The sequence below is a fragment of the Clarias gariepinus genome, chromosome 15, assembly GCF_024256425.1.
Source record: "Clarias gariepinus isolate MV-2021 ecotype Netherlands chromosome 15, CGAR_prim_01v2, whole genome shotgun sequence".
Lineage (NCBI taxonomy): Eukaryota > Metazoa > Chordata > Actinopteri > Siluriformes > Clariidae > Clarias > Clarias gariepinus.
This window is the reverse complement of record NC_071114.1, coordinates 15,984,786-16,004,435: the sequence shown is the minus strand read 5'-3', so window position 1 is coordinate 16,004,435 and position 19,650 is coordinate 15,984,786. Positions and strand designations below refer to the sequence as shown.

The following is a 19,650-nucleotide window of genomic DNA, read 5'->3' as shown; positions in this document are numbered from 1 at the left end:
CTACTCACATACCCTCTGTTTTTCTATAAACACACTGCTAATTGTGCTTTTTATAAGAAAAAAAAGTAACTGTATAAACACCTAATAATATATTTCCTTTTTTAATGACTAACAGTTAACTTAAATGACTAAAGCAGACTTAATGTGGATGGAAAGGTCCTGTAGCTAATAGACAGGCGTGACCACTCACCCACGCAGTTCTTGCCACTGGAGTCGGGCTCCCAGCCGAAGTCACAGATGCAGCGGTAGCTCCCACGCAGGTTCTCACACACCCCATTCTTGCAGATGTCTGGGTTCAAACCGCACTCGTTGATGTCTGGAAAGAAACAGATGTTTTAAGCATTTCTGTTTCATTTATGGGCTGAAATTCTGATCAGATGACCTAGGGCTCGACAGTATTAATGGAGTATTAATTAAACTTCATGCTGCACTGTGGTACAATGGGTATCATTTTTATAAATATTACTAGACTATTACTAATACAAAATATTATTTCTAGTTTTTGTTTGGTTAAACGTTTAGGAATAAACGAAAATATGGCAACAGTTGTTATGTAAAGCTGAAAAACAGATGAATACCACATGCATGGTCTGTGTATGCATAGAGTCTCAGTGTGTATTTATAAACTCACCTCTTCCATCTATTGTCATGCCAATGCCACTGCTGCACAGAGACTGGAACTCAGCTGGAGAGAACAAGGGATCAGTGAACTTTACCAGTCTCACATAAACATAACTTCAAGTCTAAGATATGATAAAGTACTGAATAAGCATAATCTTTCTCAGTTAAAATTTAATCCAGGCGTTCGGATAATTGTTTAAACATTTTGTGTTGTAGATGCATTAACATTTTGATTTAGCCCCACCTTTGAATTTATTACCAGCACTAGAGATAATTATATATTTAATTTTTAAAGCAAAGATCTAAAACCTTTACCTGAATTGCGAGCAGGGCAAGCTTGACATGGCTGGCCAAATCCATGCTCGGGATTGGCACAGCAACACTCAGACTTGGTCACTGCGCCAGGGAACGCCCGTGAGCATGTGCCCATCTTAATGGTGCCGTAGCAGGTGGTACGCATGTGTGTGTCCACACAAACACGGCCATCCAAGTCAATGGCCAGCCCAGGCGGGCACTCACAGCGGAACGAGCCCTCCGAGTTCAGACAGCGGCCATTCATGCAGATCCCTGGCGTCTGGCATTCGTCTATGTCTGTGAGAGTAGAAGAAAGCAGGAGTTTATTTAAAAAAAAAGCTCTACTGTGAAAGATCTTTGATCCAAGTGGCGGCTGCTGCATGACTCTCAGTCAAAAACTAGTGATAATCTAAAAAAAGAAAATTCTATAATTCATTCTGACATTTCTCCATAATGCATCTGTCAAATGTGAGTGCAGCTTTTTCAGACAGGTTTTGCTAGTCAACCAGACTAGCTGAACCAGCTAAAAGCAACTAAGTTAACATAAAACTATAAAATTTTTATTACAACATGCTAATACTGTAATGGTAACAACAAATGGTCACATAATAATCGCCAATGTGTGTAAAGTGCATTATTCCGATTAAAATAAAAATTATTAACTAAGCAGGTTTGTTATTCATCAACTTAATTAATTAATAGGTTTATACACAGTATAGAAATACACACACGCAAACACATATATAGTTGGAACTTGTCTTTTAGCTGATGATGCTTTCAGATAGTTAATTATTGTTTTAATTCAACTACATTAGAGCCAAGCTGCCTTTGCTCACCAACACAGTAGCGTCCGTTTGGAGCCAGGGTGAAGCCAGGTTTACAGATGCATTTGAAGCTGCCGTCCTCGTTAATGCACATGCCATTCAGACACATGTTGGTTGTCGCACATTCATCATGATCTGCAAACAAATTATAAATAACATTATCACCAAAGCAAAAAACAAGAACAAACTTAATTAAGTGTAAAGACTAGCATAGGATGTGATAACAAAGGATGTCCTTAGAGTGTGAGAAGTTTCGATCGGCACCTATACAGTTCTTTCCATCAGGGCTGATCTCAAAGCCAGCATTGCAGATGCACTGGAAACTTCCTTCTGTGTTCACACAGCGGCCGTTGCGACACATGATTCCGTTAACAATACATTCATCAATATCTGAAACAATTAACATTGGAAGAGGATGTTAAAGCTTTTTTTTTGCATGACTGTGCACCAGGAATGGACAATTAAATAGAAATCCATTTCACAACTCGTACCAATGCAGGCCTGCTTGGTGGGGGTTCCCTGATACCCCTCGTGGCATTTGCAGTGGTACGAGCCCGGGGTGTTAATGCAGTCTCCATTCACACAAGGGTTACTGCTACACTCATCAACATCTACAAGAGACAAAATCTTACATCATGAATGGCCTAAAGATGGCAGCAGAGGAGAAAGGAGAAAAGAGGAGAGAAGGGAAGAGAAGCCATTCTGCTTTGCATCAAGGATTATAACACCATCTTGTCACTGTTTACTTCCCTATAACAGCGTGCTCCCAAGTGTTTAAATTGTTATATAACTTTATCTTAATGCTTCTAGCAAAAGACAAATTTGGATAACTTTATTAGATGTTTATTTAACTATGTATGTGTTACCTGTGCACTGGCCAGGCCCTTCCTGACTATAGCCCATGTTACACTCGCAGCGGTAGCTGTTTGGGGTGGGGATGCAGCGGCCGTTCAGACACAGATTAGGGAAATGCTTACACACATCGATGGTCGTGCTTACATTCTGAGGCAGTACTGCAAACAAAATGGCAAGACAGAGTGCTCAATACAAGATATTGTTTAAAAAAAAAATCACACATATAGTATAAAAACAATGTAAAATTACCAATTATTGGACGTGTGTCAATCTTGGGCCAGTCTCCTCCATTGCCATTGCCGTTTCCATTGCCATTGCCGTGTCCAGGCCCATGCCCATTCTGTCCAGGATACTTGTGACCATTAAACAAGTTAATAGTCTCTCTGCCGGTTGTGAAAGGAATTCCCTCTATACACAGTCTCCGATATTCATCTAAAAGTAGAGAGGACAACTTTGACACTGTGTAACATGTGTTGGCTTAACCTGCTGCTACTGCTCAATAGCCAGCACTAAAATAATGGTTCTGAAAAGGTTAAGGGGATTCTTTATCTCTAAAAAAACAATCTCGATTCACAAAAGCCTGTATCATGTGTGAATTCCAGCCCTTCTTCGATCCATACTAATAAAATAACTGAAAACATTTGCCAATATTGCTTCAGTAATTAAAAAAATAGAGTGAAATGGTTGTAGTTTTGAATATGTATTGTATAGTTCTTATGTTTAAAGATTCCTTGATAATAACTGCCCTTAAACTTCTATCATAAAGTCTATGATAATTCTACATGTGTTGATAATGTGGTTGTAATGTCAACTACTGTAATAACATAAAATCTCTAGACCTCACTTTGAGAATGATGGTTTTAGAGTTCATAAAACAGCCAATGTTTTGCAATCTCAGACTAAATGAAAATAACTGTTTTTAAATTGTCATCCCATTCCTAATCTTCACAGTCTGTAACTATGCTATGAATTATGGGTAAATAGTCAGGACTAAATATACACAGAGGGTTATACACCGAATCACATCCTCTGGTTCAATAGTTCCCAACCTGGTCCACGTCCCCCCTCAAGGGGGCACCAAAGATCACAGGGGGTGCATAAACCTTTGTCTGCTTTGATGCTGTGAGGTGGTCGGAATTAGATTTCCACAAGTTAAATATGATCTTAATTACACACTTCAAATTTAATTAAAAATATATAAAAACTTATTCCTTTTTTGTGTATGTGGGCTGGGCTGGGGTTTTGCAGAAGAGTGGTGGGGGTGGGGATTGGGGGGAAGGGCTTGTTTCCTTGCTGCAAGGAAAAAAGTTTGGGAACTACTGCTCTAGCTCTTTTAACATAAATCTTGACTCAAGAGACACAATGTCTTATAAGTCTACCCAGTCTACAAAGTCTACCCAGCTTTACTCTATTTAAGTGTCCCTCCCTTAGAAAGGAAATACACACACATTTACACTTAATTCTATTTCTCTGACAGTATTTTGCATGTAAAAAAGCCTATTAGAATAAACAGAACCACAGGCTGGTGAGCATATGTGTTCTCTGTTAGTTGGAAATGCATGAAGGCCATGGATGGAGATGAAGCAGAAAAAAAAGAGGCCTATCACAGGCTTTGGCAAACACTCAGGGTGTACATTCCTGTGGCTCACACATACACTCTCACAAGCTCAGAGCCAAATGGATGGATAGCACTTGGGTGAAAAAGGAAAGTATCTAAAAAGCAAGGGATGTCTGAGGATGGGTTATGAATCTGTCTTTGTCACTCTGTCCAAAGCTTTTACATGACCCACACTGGTTTGGATCCGTCGGTAACTCATAATTTGTGTGTGGCTTTGAATTCTTTTTTTTTTTTTCTTTTACTGAGAGTGTGTCCTACTGTGAGTTTGTGTGTGCATAACTATACATGTACTTGCATTATAAACTCACCAGAACCACGAACTGGACACATTTCTGGAATGTGACCCATGGCCCAGCACCGGCCTGTATCACAGCAGCACTGCATCTTGGTGTACTGGCCAGTCATTTCCATTGCACATCGTCCATTAGCCAAGGAGGCAAAACAAATTCCCAGTCTCTGATCTGAAAAAAGAGTCAGAGAGCGAGTAATGATTAAGGTACTATAAATAAATGAACACAAAAACATTTAACATAAATAACCTTAAAGAACTGTGTCAATTTCATTAGGTGCAAGACATGTAATGATGATGGGGGGCAGTGGTATCTCAGGCAGTTGAGGCTCTGGGTTTCTTATCAGAGGGTTGGCAGTTTAAGCCCTGACACAGCCAGGTTGCCAGCATTGGCTCTCAGTCTCTGCTCTAATTCATTCCAAAAGTCTGGCGAGTTCTTCCACCCAAACTCGTCCATCCATGTCTTTATGGACCTTGCTATGTGCACTGGTGAGCGGTCATGTTGGAACAGGAAGGGCCCATTCCCAAACTATTTCCACAAAGTTGGGAGCATACAATTGTCCAAAATGTATTTGTATGCTAAAGCATTAAGAGTTCCTTTCACTGGAACTAAGAGGCCAAGATCAACTCATATAAAACAACCCCACATCATTGTCCCTCTTCACTAAACTTTACACTTGGCACAATGCAGTCAGACAAGTATCATGGCTCTAGAGTCCAGTGGAGGCTTGCTTTACAGTATTGCATCTGATGCTTTGCGTTGCACTTGGTGATCTAAGGCTTGGATGCAGCTGCTCGGCTATGGAAACCCATTCCATGAAGCTCTCCACATACTTTTCTTGAGTTAATCTACAGTTTGGGATTCTCTGACTATTGACTCTACAGAAAGTTGGTGACCTCTGTAAACTATGTGATTCTATGTGATCACTTCATGGCTGAGTTTCTGTTGTTCCCACTCACTTCCTCTTAGTTATAATACTGCTAACAGTTGACTGTGGAATATTTAATAGCAAGGAAATTTTATGACTGGACTTATTGGACAGGTTGCACTGAGTTCCTAAGAGTGACCCATTCCTTCAAAATGTTTGTAAATGCAGTCTGCATGCCTAGGTGCTTGATTTTATACATGAGTAACCAAGATTGGAACACCTGAATTCAATTATTTGTTAGGGTTGGGTGAATACTTTCGGCAATGTAATGTATTTCAAAGAACTTTTATGATCTAATTAGAAACTAAAAAAAATAAATAAAAAATTGGCAAGGATGCCAGACATGATCTCATGCCATCTAAGAGCTCAGCTAGTACACTGCAAACCATGACATTTTAACATATGTAATATTATTGAATCTAGCCAAACCTTGTTAGCAAAAATGTCTGGTACTATAGGTGGAAAATGTAGCTTCTTTTAAAAAATAATTCCTAGATATAAAAATAGACATATTTTTGCAAGTTGTTATATTTTTAAATAGACCATGACATTTTTGCTTAAACTTTTAGTAAAGTTTGATTAGAAATAAGCTTCCATCCATCTATCTAGGAACCCCTCTTGTTCAATTAGAGACCATAAAAGCCAATGCTGACCACTGTACTTGTTCCCATATTTACACTAAGGGCAATTGGGGAACGCTTTTTAGCCCAATCTGCATACTTTTGGACTGTGGTAGGAAACTGGAGTACCCGGATGAAAGTATGAGGAAAACATGTAAACTTCATGCACACAGATCCTGATGCGTGAATTGAACCCAGAGCCTGGAGGTGCAAGGCAACAATGCTAACTACTAAGCTTTGTTAACGAGACAGTGCTGACAGTGGTCAGCACTACAATAAGCTTAATAATCTTATATTTGGTTTGTTGTAATCTTATTTATCTTATTTAAAGAAAATGTACATAAATGTAACTATATTCAATATATAATTTTTGCAGCATAGTCTACTAAAAAGATTTTAAAGTTTTCTTTAAGTGACTAAAAAGCAGAGAAATTAAGAGAGAAGAAATACTACGTTCAGTAAACAGAAAAAAAGGATATACTGTGTTTGAGTTATGTGGTTCACTTATTGCCAAACACACACAATGTTACACTTTTTTCTAAATTGGATGAGTCATGTCCAACTTCAGAATACTGAACTCCTTGCCTTGAGGATGAACTCCAAGATTTCCAAGTACTGACTTTCTCCAGTGAGTATTCACAGGAAGTCAGGTTGATGTGTGCCCTTTTCAAGGCCGGCTTCCAGGAAGCCCCTTTATGAGGCAGGAGCTGGAGATGTCAAGAGGGGGTTGAAAAACACAGACTTGAAAGCAGCCCAAAAATGGCTCTGCGACTGCAAGTTTCTCCTGGTCAGGGTCAGAAAGTGGGACTGGGACTAAAAGAGTTTCGAGGGGCCTGTGTGTTTAGAGAGAGGAAAAGCATAAGCACACAGGAGGGGTGGTGCATGTCGATTAGCCAGTCTAATGAGACAGCGCTCTGAAATTAATCAGTTCCATGTGGAGCACTCATGGTCAATTCCAGTCAACCTAGGCAGCCATCTGTCTGGAGGCTAAACTGCTCATTTTAAACCCAACCAGCAAGCCCACTGGGACACAGTGGGGCAGAGAGAAAGGGGAAAATGTAGCTCAGGGGGCATAAGGGGTGGGGGCACAGGGTTTTTCTGCAAAGCCCGTGACGGAGATGATAGCTGTAATTGGAACCAGATCTTTTTTATTTCTATACGCACAATTGCAGCCTTTCTCTTTTCCCCTTCCCTGCTTCATTCTTTTTTTCTTGGAATTTCACAGTATAACATTGAATTGGCATAATTAGTGTGGCATAGTGCTTTTTTTTCTCCAATTTTCTTCCAAGGTAGTACCAGGCAATTCCTACTCCCACTGCCTAACAGCTTCCCATCTGGAAAAATGAAACCTACCATGTGCCTCCACTGACACATCACGCAACGCAACCTCAGCTTTTCAAACTGCTGGTCATGTGAGGTAGCAGAACATACAGATCTCTAACTCTCCTACAGACTAGCAGACATTCATCATTACTTAATCTTACTCCAACAGCAGGACCAATTAAGCTGTTAGACTCTAGCTATCTTAATATCAAGATATTAACTTGCGATCTTCCCATGATGGAGCAAAACCAAATGCAGTGGCACCACATTTGAGCCTGGACCATGACGGCACTATGTTTTCCCAAGCTAAAACAGCAACAGTCTGCATAACTCTTACAAACCTCCCAACATTCTGCAGCTCTTTCAGAGGAGGCGATTTCTGTGGTATGTCATATGGTACACAGTTTGTACTTCGAGGTTTAGGTAACAAATCTGAGTGAGATCAGTTAGGCCCAAGGGAATCGTAAGTATTTTCACCAGACAAGTCACATGTATAGTGGGAATGGACTATTTTGGAATATTTGACAATACATCACCTGGAGCTTTAGAAATTTGCTCGCATTGATAGTTCATTTTAGAGTTAAAAATAGTAGGGTGGCATGTAAAAAATATCTGTCTTATAGACAGGCAAACCCTATAGGGAATAAAAAAGGAGTTTGGAAAATTAACTAAAAAAAAAAAAAAAAAAAAATCAAGTCAGAGAAGGAAGAAGTATTCAGAAATTCAGTGAGTCAGAGAACAACCTCATGCCAGAATCAACATCTAGCCTTAGTGTAAAGAGGAAATAGCAGTCTTGTGTCTCCCTGCTGAGCTTCTACTCCCCTGGGACTAAAATCTAGCAGTCCTACTTCCCAGTACTAACAAGAGCTGTTTTCAGATTAATCCACAACTGAACGCCTGAAACTTTCCCAAAATAAACTTAGTCGTTTGCTATCCACTCACTGTTCCCATGTCAGTTCATTACCAGTCAGTCTGGAATGTCCACATCGTCTCTGTAAAGATATACAGAAGACAATAATTCTATTTCCACAACCCCTTAATCCTTCGTTCCAGATTTGGGAATGGGACCAAAGCATTTTTATCATCTACTGCCAGAAACAGAAATTCATTGGCCTCTTTTATACTTGACTGTCATTTTGGGAATATTTATCATAACGTATTTACCTGAACAGATCCATGGGATCCAAACCACTTTGTGTGATTACACAACTAAAAGAAGTCAATGATGCAAGCAGTAAAATAAAAGACCTTCCTCACAGATGGCAGATGACGAATGAATGGAGGCGAATACGACTTCTCCATTACAATAATCACCCACTTCCTGTGTTCAGACAGACGGATCCTTGAGAAAGAGTTCAGAGGGTCTGCTCAGGAATGAAAGAGCCGTTAGGAGATGCCTATATCCATTAACACCTGTTGGTGCTTAACAGCAGATGTGGAGCTGAGTCACACATACACACACTCCACGTGCCTGAGCTTGCAAAGGATGACCATAAGCCAAGGTCAACTGACTCACGTAGACAGAGGAAACATGGTGCCAGATGTCAGACAGGTGTGTTTTGTGTGTCTGTGTAAAGACTGACATACATATATGGACTCACCTGTGCTGGAAACATGACCTCATTAGGTCAGGAAAATAATATGTGTATCTGGTTGTGTTTCAACTACTAATTTGAACCATTTTTTTGCTGATGATGTAGCTGGAATTACAGGTCAGGAAGAGTGTGTGTAATGTCTTACCTATACATCTGGAGCCATCTGCACTGGTGACAAAGCCACGTGGACAGGTGCAAACATAGCTGCCAGCAGTGTTGGTGCATTCCCCACCGTCACAAACCCCTGGGATGGTGGAACATTCATCCACATCTGGAAAAGTCAAACAAAACTGCAGTAATACATCTGGTACTATGAAAACAAACCAAACCAAACCAAAGAGAGTTTTTTGTTTGTTTGTTTAGCTGTCAAACATTCTTTTTTTTGTGATAACACATAATTCTGGGCAAAATATGGTTTAGGTTTGGCCAGATGTAAGGTCTGGTTTCAAGTTTACGTTAAGGCAGTACTGTGTGGTTCAGGAAAAAGAAAGTATAACCCTCCCACTTGGCCACAGATTGCCTTCTACTAGCGATATCATCTATATCAATGGTAGACTGCGGTACTAGTGATTTATTATTCTTCCTACACACCTGTTTTTCCTTTCTCTACCCATCCCGAGGCAACTGGAGATTGTGCCAGCTCCAGAACGCAGAGGCCAACCCTGTAAAGATCTTGAGGCATCCAGAAAAGGACCACCTCCAGCTGCATTCTGCTTCATGATGGTTTGGATCTACACATGCTGCTCCTGAGCTTCTAGTGATTCAGAGACCCCAAGCCACCCCCCACCCCGTCCTCTGCCCCTGCTGACTCATCCCAGTGCTGAACTGGACTCCATGATAACTAGGACAACTTTTGTTATACTGAACTTCCTGCAGAATAACACATTATGTCGGTATATAATTTCTGTTATCTGTCATCACCCAAATGAGGATGGGTTCCCTGTTGAGTCTGGTTCCTCTCAAGGTTTCTTCCTATTGCCATTTCAGGGAGTTTTGCTTGCTCATCAGGGACAATCTCCCAATCTCATTATTATCTAAACACATTTTTTCTTTACTTATACACACTTCCATAAATTTTGTTTTCATTTTGTGAGACTGCTTTCAGATAATGACCATTGTTAAAAGCGCTATATAAATAAAATTGAATTGAAATAAATTGAATACCTGGCTCTAATATTCAAATCCTTTTAAAAACTGATTAACAAGTATTAAGTGTAAATTAGGGTTGGATAACACGCCAAGCGGAGGTTAGATAACCAGGCATTGGGTTGCTCTGATTTTTATTTTCTATAATTCTCTGTAATTCCCCCTTAAACACCAAGCCAACAATTAATAATTTGCACTTAATACACTACAAAAAAGAAAATCTGTCTCACAGATACACTCTGCACATTTTACTCTCCACATCAGAATGGGGCACTAGTCTGGATTTCTAAAACAATAAATAAATCTGGAAGATGTATTGATTTATTACAGAACAGCCAAAATGCTCTCAACTGATGCCAACAGGATATTGGCTGGCACCCTGCAAAATAAACTAGCAATGCTTAACTCAAGGTTCTAAATGGACACTGATAAATTTGGTGTAGCCAGCCCTAAATAAGAGTGATGGCTAAAGAAACAGAAGTTTATTCCAATAGGACGTCATCCTTCTGCCTGTATACACAGCTGCCTCAGCTTGGTTGTAAAAAGAAAAAGGCAGTAGACTTAGCTTGTCATCCAGACTTCAGTATTAGAAGGTTCATAGAAGCTTTTCTACTCTGGTGAACCTCTAACATTTTTTTTCCTGGAAATTAATCCTCGTAGCTCTGAGTGCATTAGATGATGTAAACCAGGAGACAGTTTAAGAGCTGTAGGTGAGAACATGGGTTTTCCCCACTTTAGCATGGCAGCATGAGTAGAAACGCAATGGCATTTGGCACTACATTTTATGTACACTGGAATTATTCACGATGGGAATCTAAAACATCAAACATCATGAGATGGAAAAAATATCCATAATATACTCTTGTTTTTTTGTTTATTTATGTAGTTTGAGTGACTATTGATCATATTGATCGTATTGTGAAAAGTAGCTGTGTAAGTAAAAACTTAGAAACCATGAAGTTGCTCCATTAGTAGTGGTTTAACAGGAATGATAAGAGGCCAGCTAAATAAATCAGACGTCCTGTGAACTAACTCAGACTTTACACTGGCCAGACAAGAGGGTGTATTCTAAGGGAAATGAATGCCACCTGAATAAATTGCGACTGCTGTGTGTATTATCTGGGTGTACTTTCAGAGTGCTTATGTCTACTTAACACATTGCATTTGTTGCACTCAAATACGGCTAATCAGACAATGTTACATTCAGATTTTTTAAACTGTATTTTTCCTACTACTTTTTTAATACAGTAAATTAGGTTTGCAATTGTACTAACTTAATTTATTGTAGTAGAAAAGACATAATATCAGAATGTGCTCTTGTAGATAAATGATTCCTTCAGAGTGGCATCACAACATCCCATTGTGGATTATTTTCCTAGAAAAGCATGCCCAGAAGTGTTTTGTTCCTAACAAATACAACATGTGAGAATGTCTGTCTGTGTGTTGGCTTGACATCGTTGTACACTACCATTTGTAAGCACCCTTTGTGGCCACCCATTCCAGATGTATACGGTTCTTTGTTCAAGCGTTAACAGATGGCCCATTGCCAGCACCTTGCGTTTACACGAGGAGAATGAGATGGCGAAACATGGAGGGGAAAAAGTCCGATGCTAAACTGAACAATATCCATGTTTTTCTGCCTCTTACTTCTCATTGCCTACTTCAATTATAGATATAACAATTTTATGTGGTTGGATGCAACACACTCATTAGTGTCTGTGAAATATAGCTTTTTAGCTGCAGTAGAGTAAGACCTTCTTCCTTGCCTATTTAAGCATCAAATGAAGTAAGAGACAGATGCAGACAGCGCCTGAGGGAACACATCTCTGCAGTTCAGCGCTGTCTTGTAATTAGCTCAGCTATTCCACGTAAGCAGCTCTTCTGACACCAGCTAGGGTTAGCAAGCCAGGGAAGTGAAGTTTTCACAATCTAAACATGGTCCATCTAGCAAAAGCCTTTTACTATCTCTGCTTTTCTACTCAGCTCCAGTACGTTATGGTTAAGATAAAACTGCATGAATTCTGTTTCTGCACGAACAACATATGTGAACGTGTTTGTTAATGTCTCTTTTTTTCACCTACAATGCTTGCCCCATGACACTGATTAAAAGTGCTAATTTAAAATGAGCTGGATTATTTATGCATTACATGTCTTTAATTTTACCCAAAGAAAATGAAAGTAGTTTCAAGTTATATTACTATACTCGTATATTCATTTGGATATTTAACAATGATAAAGACCTTTTTGATCTCTATTAGGCTTGTTTAATATTAACTAACAATAAATTAATTAAGGAATAAAACAGTTCTGGTCATGCTTTAAAAGGAAAATAATTATTAAAGAGTACATAATGTAAGAATATATATTTGTGATTTGTCCTGAAAGTAAAACACTGTCCAGCCTTTATTGGTTTAATTTTAAGCTGGATTTCTGTTTCTTATTTAAGGGTTCTTTAAAGACTTATTGGATAATTAAGGGTTCTTAGTCTCCTAAAGAGGTTTTAATTAAGGGTTCCACCAGATGGTAGAGTGTAAAACGTAACAAGAATTTTATTATTTCATTATAACACACATTACTAGAAAAGAAATCACCTTCCATGATAAAAAGGGAGGTGGAAATGAATGTGCTTAAGCAACATAATCACTTCATTGACAGAATGCCCATTTTTGTTGCGTTCACCAAATAATGTTTACGGTTGGTTCATTGTGTATCAAGCAAATAATAAATGCTAAGCTAACAAAAGTTGAAACGTAAAATTGCGGTTCAAGTATTATTACTATTTTAACTATAAAAGGGAAAGAGAAATGTCACACGAAATTGCATTGTTGTATCTGACAAGCCGATTCTTTAACCTTTCACGTCTTCGCCCAATCAAAAAAGCTGCGTTCCCCCACCCTGAATTTACTTGCCTGCTTGTTTTTACTTCTCATTGTTTAAATTCCACCCAATCAAATCAGTGCAAAGTAACATACCCCAGAGCAAAAACAGACACAGAGTGAGGAAAAGCCCTAAAGCCTCTAACATGTTGGCTAATGAAAAGACAAACAAGCCCAAAAAACAGACCAGTGTTTCCTAGCTATCTGATCATGATAACAAGTGTATTTCAACAGCATGGTGTGCTTTGGTAAAGGTTGACGATAAGCAAACAACATAATTGTTTCCGATTCTTAGAGCCATGCACCAAAGATATAATCGCTTTACTTTTCATCTTCTCATGTAACACCAAAACTTATCTTTTAGTAGAATCTCTAGAAATAGAAGCCAGGTTACAGGATAATTAGATTCTGGGAGAAAAGCCAACTCTGCCATGGGCCATAAAACTTCAGTAGTTCCACCCTTCCACCTCACCAAAACACTTCTCTTTTTGCAAACTCTTGCACACAATTTCCTTGCTTAATCTTCTCAGTGTATGTGATACCCTGTGAATTTTTACAGTTTTACATGAGCATTTTCAGCAAACTCACCACTAAAGGTTCTGCCAATTGTACTAATTTACTAAGATTACATGTAGTTGGAAAAATCAAGCGTGTTTTAGGCATGTAATACATAAATTGAATTGTTCGATCGACATCCAAAATAATTAAATGAGCTGTCACTTTACACAGTACTGTGTATCTTCTATCACATCCTGACTTTCTGGATTTTTCTTATACAGTATGGTCCAGCATACTTTCAGCAATGGATTGCAGATGGAAAAATATCTGCCAACATTTTGCGGAAAAAGTTACTGGTGTTATGTCTGAAAACACTGCACCATTGAAGTGTTGATAAAGTGTTGAAAAAGACCACAGTAGAAGAACAAGAGTACAATACATTCAAATCTAGAACCATCTAGAGGACTACTTAAGGATTATATGCAGAAACCTACAACAACTGGGCTCTAGTTTTAAAAAGGTTCATAGTAAAACCTATTTCAGAAGCTAAGAACTCTTAAGAACATACAAAAAAAAATGCTTAAACTGTTCAAGTTAATGTAGAAGTTTATCAGAATATGCACTGTATTTGACTGCCTCTTGCAGTTAAGGCATAATTTTAAACAAATGACATTTCTGAAATCTTCTAACTACATGATCTGATTTACAATGAATGTCAATTCAATAAAACAAAAAAAGTGAATGAAACTGGAAATTGACAGATGCTGCTTATTTAAAAAGAAAAGCATCTTAATAATAACTTAATATGAGCTCTAGTGTTTATGATTTATTTCAGAAAATTCACCTTCACATTTTTGGTTAGTCTCACTCTGCCGATGGCCTGCTGGACATTTACACTCGTACGAACCCACAGTGTTGATACAGGTCCCTCCCGCACAGAGTCCAGGGATGGCCTGGCATTCGTCCACATCTAGAGAGTCAAAATGAAAGAAAGAACCTAGTATGTCACACATTCTTTACACAGATTCAACGTACACAAATGAAAATTACTAATAGCATCCCGTCTTATGTGTAAAATGTTGTGTTTTATTCATTGTATGGCCTCAAGTAACATTTCACAAGCCAGTGTACAGCTATGAATTTACAAACAGGCTCTAACTCACAGGTTAATTCATTCCCACTATAACCAAAACAAGATTTCCATGTTTTAAACAAGGGATGATTTCTTTTTTTTTTAAAGCAGACATTCCAAAAATGGACTGAAGAAAGAAAAAGAGAGGCTGGGAATCCTGGCACCAGAACAGTCTCATAAGAGAAGAACACTTATTTAAAAAGAGGTGCTGTGTGCCAGCACCTCCTTTCCTTCAAAATGAAACTGGCTGGCTAGTTAAGCCAAGCAGTAACCTGATCCATAGGGAACATTTTATCAATTTTATTCTTTCTTTTACATTTCAGGAGGTTTGTAGAAGCTGGTTATATTTAGCTTTATTATGATTTGGTTTGTCCTTAATCTCTTACTTCGTCCTTACAGGATAATGTACATGATCTATAGCCTTCTGCAGCTCACCAACCACTTAACTACCACAAACCAAATATAAAGACTATTCCATAAGAGTGCTTTATAGTCTTAATTTCTATCTATTCTCTATCAAGAACATACAGTATTAACATAGTCAACATTTTATCTGTTTGCTTAGAATTCCCACGTTTCCACCTTGATGCTATTTGGGGAAGTGAAAACAGCAATCTCACTTGGATGCAGATTTAAAAAGGGTCTGGCTATAACAGTTCTAGCATCACTCATGAACTCTAGTATGATATGAGTGCAGTAAAATGTGACCTACAATACTTCTAAATAAATTTAACTACAACAAGTAAACCATAAATATAAATGCACAAAATTATCAGTTATGCACCTACAGTAAGCCAAAAGGTTTCCCTAAACATTTCTCCACCTGCATATTCCTGACCACTAAATGAGAGTTTTATATTTTAGTTTTTAAACATCCTTTATCCAGTGTTCTTCTGTTTACTGTTAGTCGCATTTAATCATGTAAACTGCAAATTCAAATCAGAAAGTAAATTAGACACTTCTGACGGTTTGCCCATTTTAGATGCAAATTGAATGCATTTTTAAATACCAGGAAACAAGATCTGATAAAGCTAATAAACTGATGAAAGGGCATTCTAGCTGCCAAGCAAACATTTTTTTTCTTCTGATAAGCTGTTGAGAAACAACTTTTACTGCAATTTTACTTGCAGAATATCCTTTGTTTTTAACGGACTAAGCAAACCTGAAGTAAACCCCAGTAAAGTTTCATTATGTGTCTCTTTCTTTCCGCTCCCTTTCTCTCTCATATAACTCACATGGATTTACTTATGAAAAGAACTACAGTCTGGTTTTAATTTAATGCATTACTCATCTGTCTTCTGTCTTCACAGAGCCAAAATAGTTCTCGTCATTGAAGAGTACCCAGTGCCCAACACAAAGCGCCTCGATGAAGACTGATGCTCCAAGAATTATTCTCTAGCTCTGAATCCACACATGTGTGTGTGTGTGCACTTTGTATTCAAGCCAGACTTAAGAGCTGTCTCCAAGATCTAATATTTAAGCACTGGGGTATTTAAGTTAAAAAGAAGTCAATGGAATTTCACTGACTTCAAAGTTTGTTTTTTTCCCCAAGTCATTGAGCAGAGACCTCACGGAGTCTTCAAGCATTTTTATGAAGTCTGCACTGCAGTCAGGAAACTGGTAAATACCGGCAAAAGCAGTGACGTGGAAATAAGCTCAGAGGCAAGGTGAATCCGTCACCGAGCCAAAAGAATGAGCAGATTATCTTTTGTTTGATCACTTCATTCCACTCTAATCCCTCAATTTTGTAAACTTTAGCCTTTGGCATTTTTACTGTGACATTTATGTTGGGGCACGTGGCCTCAAGACAACATTCCAACATGTCCACTTTTAAGGATGCATTACTGTCAGGGAATTGCGAAATCCATAGCCTCAGGGTCCATGTGGAGATCATCTAGAGACTTCCAGCTAATTGAGAAACCAGGTTCAGACTGGACCTAGTCAAGCTTTGTAATGGAAGTGTCACATCAAACCTGTGTCGTTACACAGTCCGAGTGGTCATTAATTCAGCCTCATTCAGACACCTTGGCCAGACTATCCTGTTTCGATGCCAGACTTGTAACCTCAATGTCATGTCATATTTCTCATTTTGTGTTTCAAATGTCAGTGCCGACTTAACTGCAATCAAGGGTTTTTGGCCTCTTACCCAAAAATACATAAGATAAGAGATGAGAAAAAATAAAAGAGTGGATAAAGCTGTGTTCCAAATTCCTTGGTTTATACCTTTACACTGTTGAAGACATTTGAGATGCTGAAGGAGGAAAACACCACATTATTTGGTCAGGAATGTTGATGGAGCTGAGGTTCCCAACACTGTCTATGCCTTAATCTTTGTCTCTGGCTTTCAGATTTTTCAGGTTGGGTTATAGTGTGGCATGTCATTGGCTTCCTCGGACAATGCAGTGTTCAAATACATTGCATAATCATACTCACAGGGAAAGCATTTACTTTGGGACACATCTGCTGTCTGACCACAAAAAGTGGTCTTTTGTTCCATCTTTATCAGCTGAAACACAGCGGGTAATAGACTCCAAATAAGGTTTTAGGCAGCTGCCTATTGGGTAAATAAATTTAATTCAGCTCAATATTTGGCCTCATAGATCCCAATTGTGTGTCACATTCAAATGGTATTGTGAAAACATATGACTTAAATAAGAACTGACTGCAGACTCCAGTTCTTTTTGACAGCTACTGAATTTTCATATTTTAACCTGCTGAGTAGGGCTGACAAATGTGTTGTACTGTTTTGGTTTCCTCACTGGTTCACCAGAACGTTTAAATTGTAGATTTTATCGTCTCTTTGACATTTCCTGATGATGAAAAACATTTGACTACAGACACAAGCAATTGTATTTGGCTACACTGGCTAAAACTAAAGAATACTGAACTATACTTATGACAGCTATTACTGCATACTGTAGTGCACCTTTCCCTGTTTTTTTTAAAAAAAAAACAAGTACAGTAGAAAAAAATTATACTAAAAAAAATAATAAACCAAAATTTTTTTTGCTATAGATGGTAATATTATTTTTGCATAAACTTCCACAACGTCTACAGTGTTGATGGGGACTGTGTTTTCTGTAAATGCCTTTGTCAACTGGGACTATTCTGATCCATATCCAGCCTATTTAAAGCAGAAATTCTTCCCTTTTTACAGAGAAATATCAGATTAGACATCAAAGAAATATATATATATATATATATATATATATATATATATATATATATATATATATATATAGCCCATTTGCGTTAGCTTTCTAGCTAGTTGCTAACAAATAACCAGAATATAGAGGCACTCCATGCGTTGAATGTGAATAATCAAATAATCAAGAAAATTATCCATTAATTGGGCCTGAATGTACAATAGACTTAAAAACTAAATGTACAGAATGAAAAAAATGTTAAATGACTGTCGTAAATGCACTTTTTGAAAAAAGGTTTTAAAGTCTATACTCTAGAGCAGGAGTCAACTTTGCCATGGCAAAGTATTTTGAAATATAATGTAGAAATTGTTCAGCAATTCTGTTCTCTGTTAAGACCTGTTGCAACATGCTGAAGCCAAAACATGCATTTATGTAAATTATTTAGCTGAAGGCAACACATCAAGAAAGGAAAGAGTTTTCACAGACTTACCATTTCTTGTTTTATTAGTAAAGTCACAAACATGATAGAGGTTGTTAAATAACCACTGACAAAAAAACAGAATGTTTAAATACATCTGAAGTGAGTTTATTCTCCACTTCAAGAGTCCACCCCACTAATTTGACAGCGATAAGGAGCCTCTATGAAACAAAACATAACCCTTTTCAATTGATGTCTCATTTATATCTGTGACCCAATCATAAATGGGAAAGCATTATAAAGTTGCTGTTAGCAAAACTTTAGTTGTTAATGCAGATCTTTGTAAACAAGCTTGAACATCTTGAACATCCCTTCTCTAAGGTATGTTATCTGTACCTTGGAAATATATTGTTCACTCAGGAAATTAAATGTAACTGTTAAAATTCATTTAGGTGCATAATCAGATCTAATGCAGCATAGTCAAATCTCAAATATTTTACAAAGACACTACAGGAAGTTCCACAGCTTTTTACTGTAAGTATATTCAAGATAATCAGCATTTCCCCTTTAGCAATCATCATACAGCCCTAGCACAGATCTAATCCTCGACCTGTTTGACTTTCATGTGTAAATAACCCTCATTAGAGTATGACCTCTGACCTTGGCAGGCGCCGCTGCGGATGTTGGGGATGAACCCTCTGCGACAGGGGTGCGGCTGGGCAGGGCACATCTCACACGGATGACCCCACGCTCGGCCAATGGTGGCACAGCACAGTGTCTTGGTGCACACAATGCCACTCAGCTGACCCTGGCACATCTGGTTGCTGACTTGTGTGAAGCATGGTCCAGTCCTGTAGTCTGAAATAGACAAATGGAAAAAGAATTTATGCTTAAAATACATCTTTGCTTTTAAACCTTATTTGCTTATTGGTGGAAGTAGACCTAGATTTGTAGGTCCAGCAGAAGGCTATAGAAGCAAATGTCACCTAACACCTGATGATCACAACCATTTGTGCTTGATTTACATCCCAATCCAAATGTAGTCCCCTTTTCAATATATTAAGCTCTATTCTTTTGGGAAGAGTTTCTACCAGATTATAGAATGTGGCTATAGGAATTTGCAGAGTTCATTGGGATTAATGGCAGGGCTCTGTGCAGGTCACTCCAGTTCTTCCATGCCAATATTTTGGCAAGCCATGTCTTCATGGCTGTCATTCTGTGCGCGAAGGCTCTATTATGCTGGAACAGTATTAAGTCCAGTAAAGGGGAATTGTCATCTTACAGCAAACAAAGATTTATTTGAATACTCAAATAAGGTGTAAATTGTATTATTAGGCAAATTTGTAATATTGTTAGATGCACACAAAATGTTGAAGGACTCCTGGACGCATACACATGATTTTTGTGACCCACATGTGGAAGAGACATCAGAAGAACAAGATTAATTCAAAGTTCTCAGGAGGGTT

At 38.3% G+C, this 19,650-nt stretch overlaps 1 protein-coding gene across 1 annotated transcript in view; it reads right to left on the bottom strand.

Moving 5' to 3' along the window:
- The window catches only part of fbn2b (fibrillin 2b), a 71,060-nt gene that overhangs the window by 25,908 nt on the left and 25,502 nt on the right, over positions 1-19,650 (bottom strand). Inside the window, exons 7-18 of the mRNA XM_053512646.1 lie at positions 18,845-19,042; positions 14,333-14,458; positions 9,114-9,239; positions 4,521-4,673; positions 2,844-3,026; positions 2,606-2,752; positions 2,231-2,350; positions 2,004-2,129; positions 1,752-1,874; positions 937-1,212; positions 632-685; positions 191-316 (exon numbers count right to left, since the gene is read on the bottom strand). Coding sequence (XP_053368621.1) covers positions 191-316; positions 632-685; positions 937-1,212; positions 1,752-1,874; positions 2,004-2,129; positions 2,231-2,350; positions 2,606-2,752; positions 2,844-3,026; positions 4,521-4,673; positions 9,114-9,239; positions 14,333-14,458; positions 18,845-19,042 — 1,758 coding nt within the window. The remainder of the gene's footprint in view (positions 1-190; positions 317-631; positions 686-936; positions 1,213-1,751; positions 1,875-2,003; positions 2,130-2,230; positions 2,351-2,605; positions 2,753-2,843; positions 3,027-4,520; positions 4,674-9,113; positions 9,240-14,332; positions 14,459-18,844; positions 19,043-19,650) is intronic.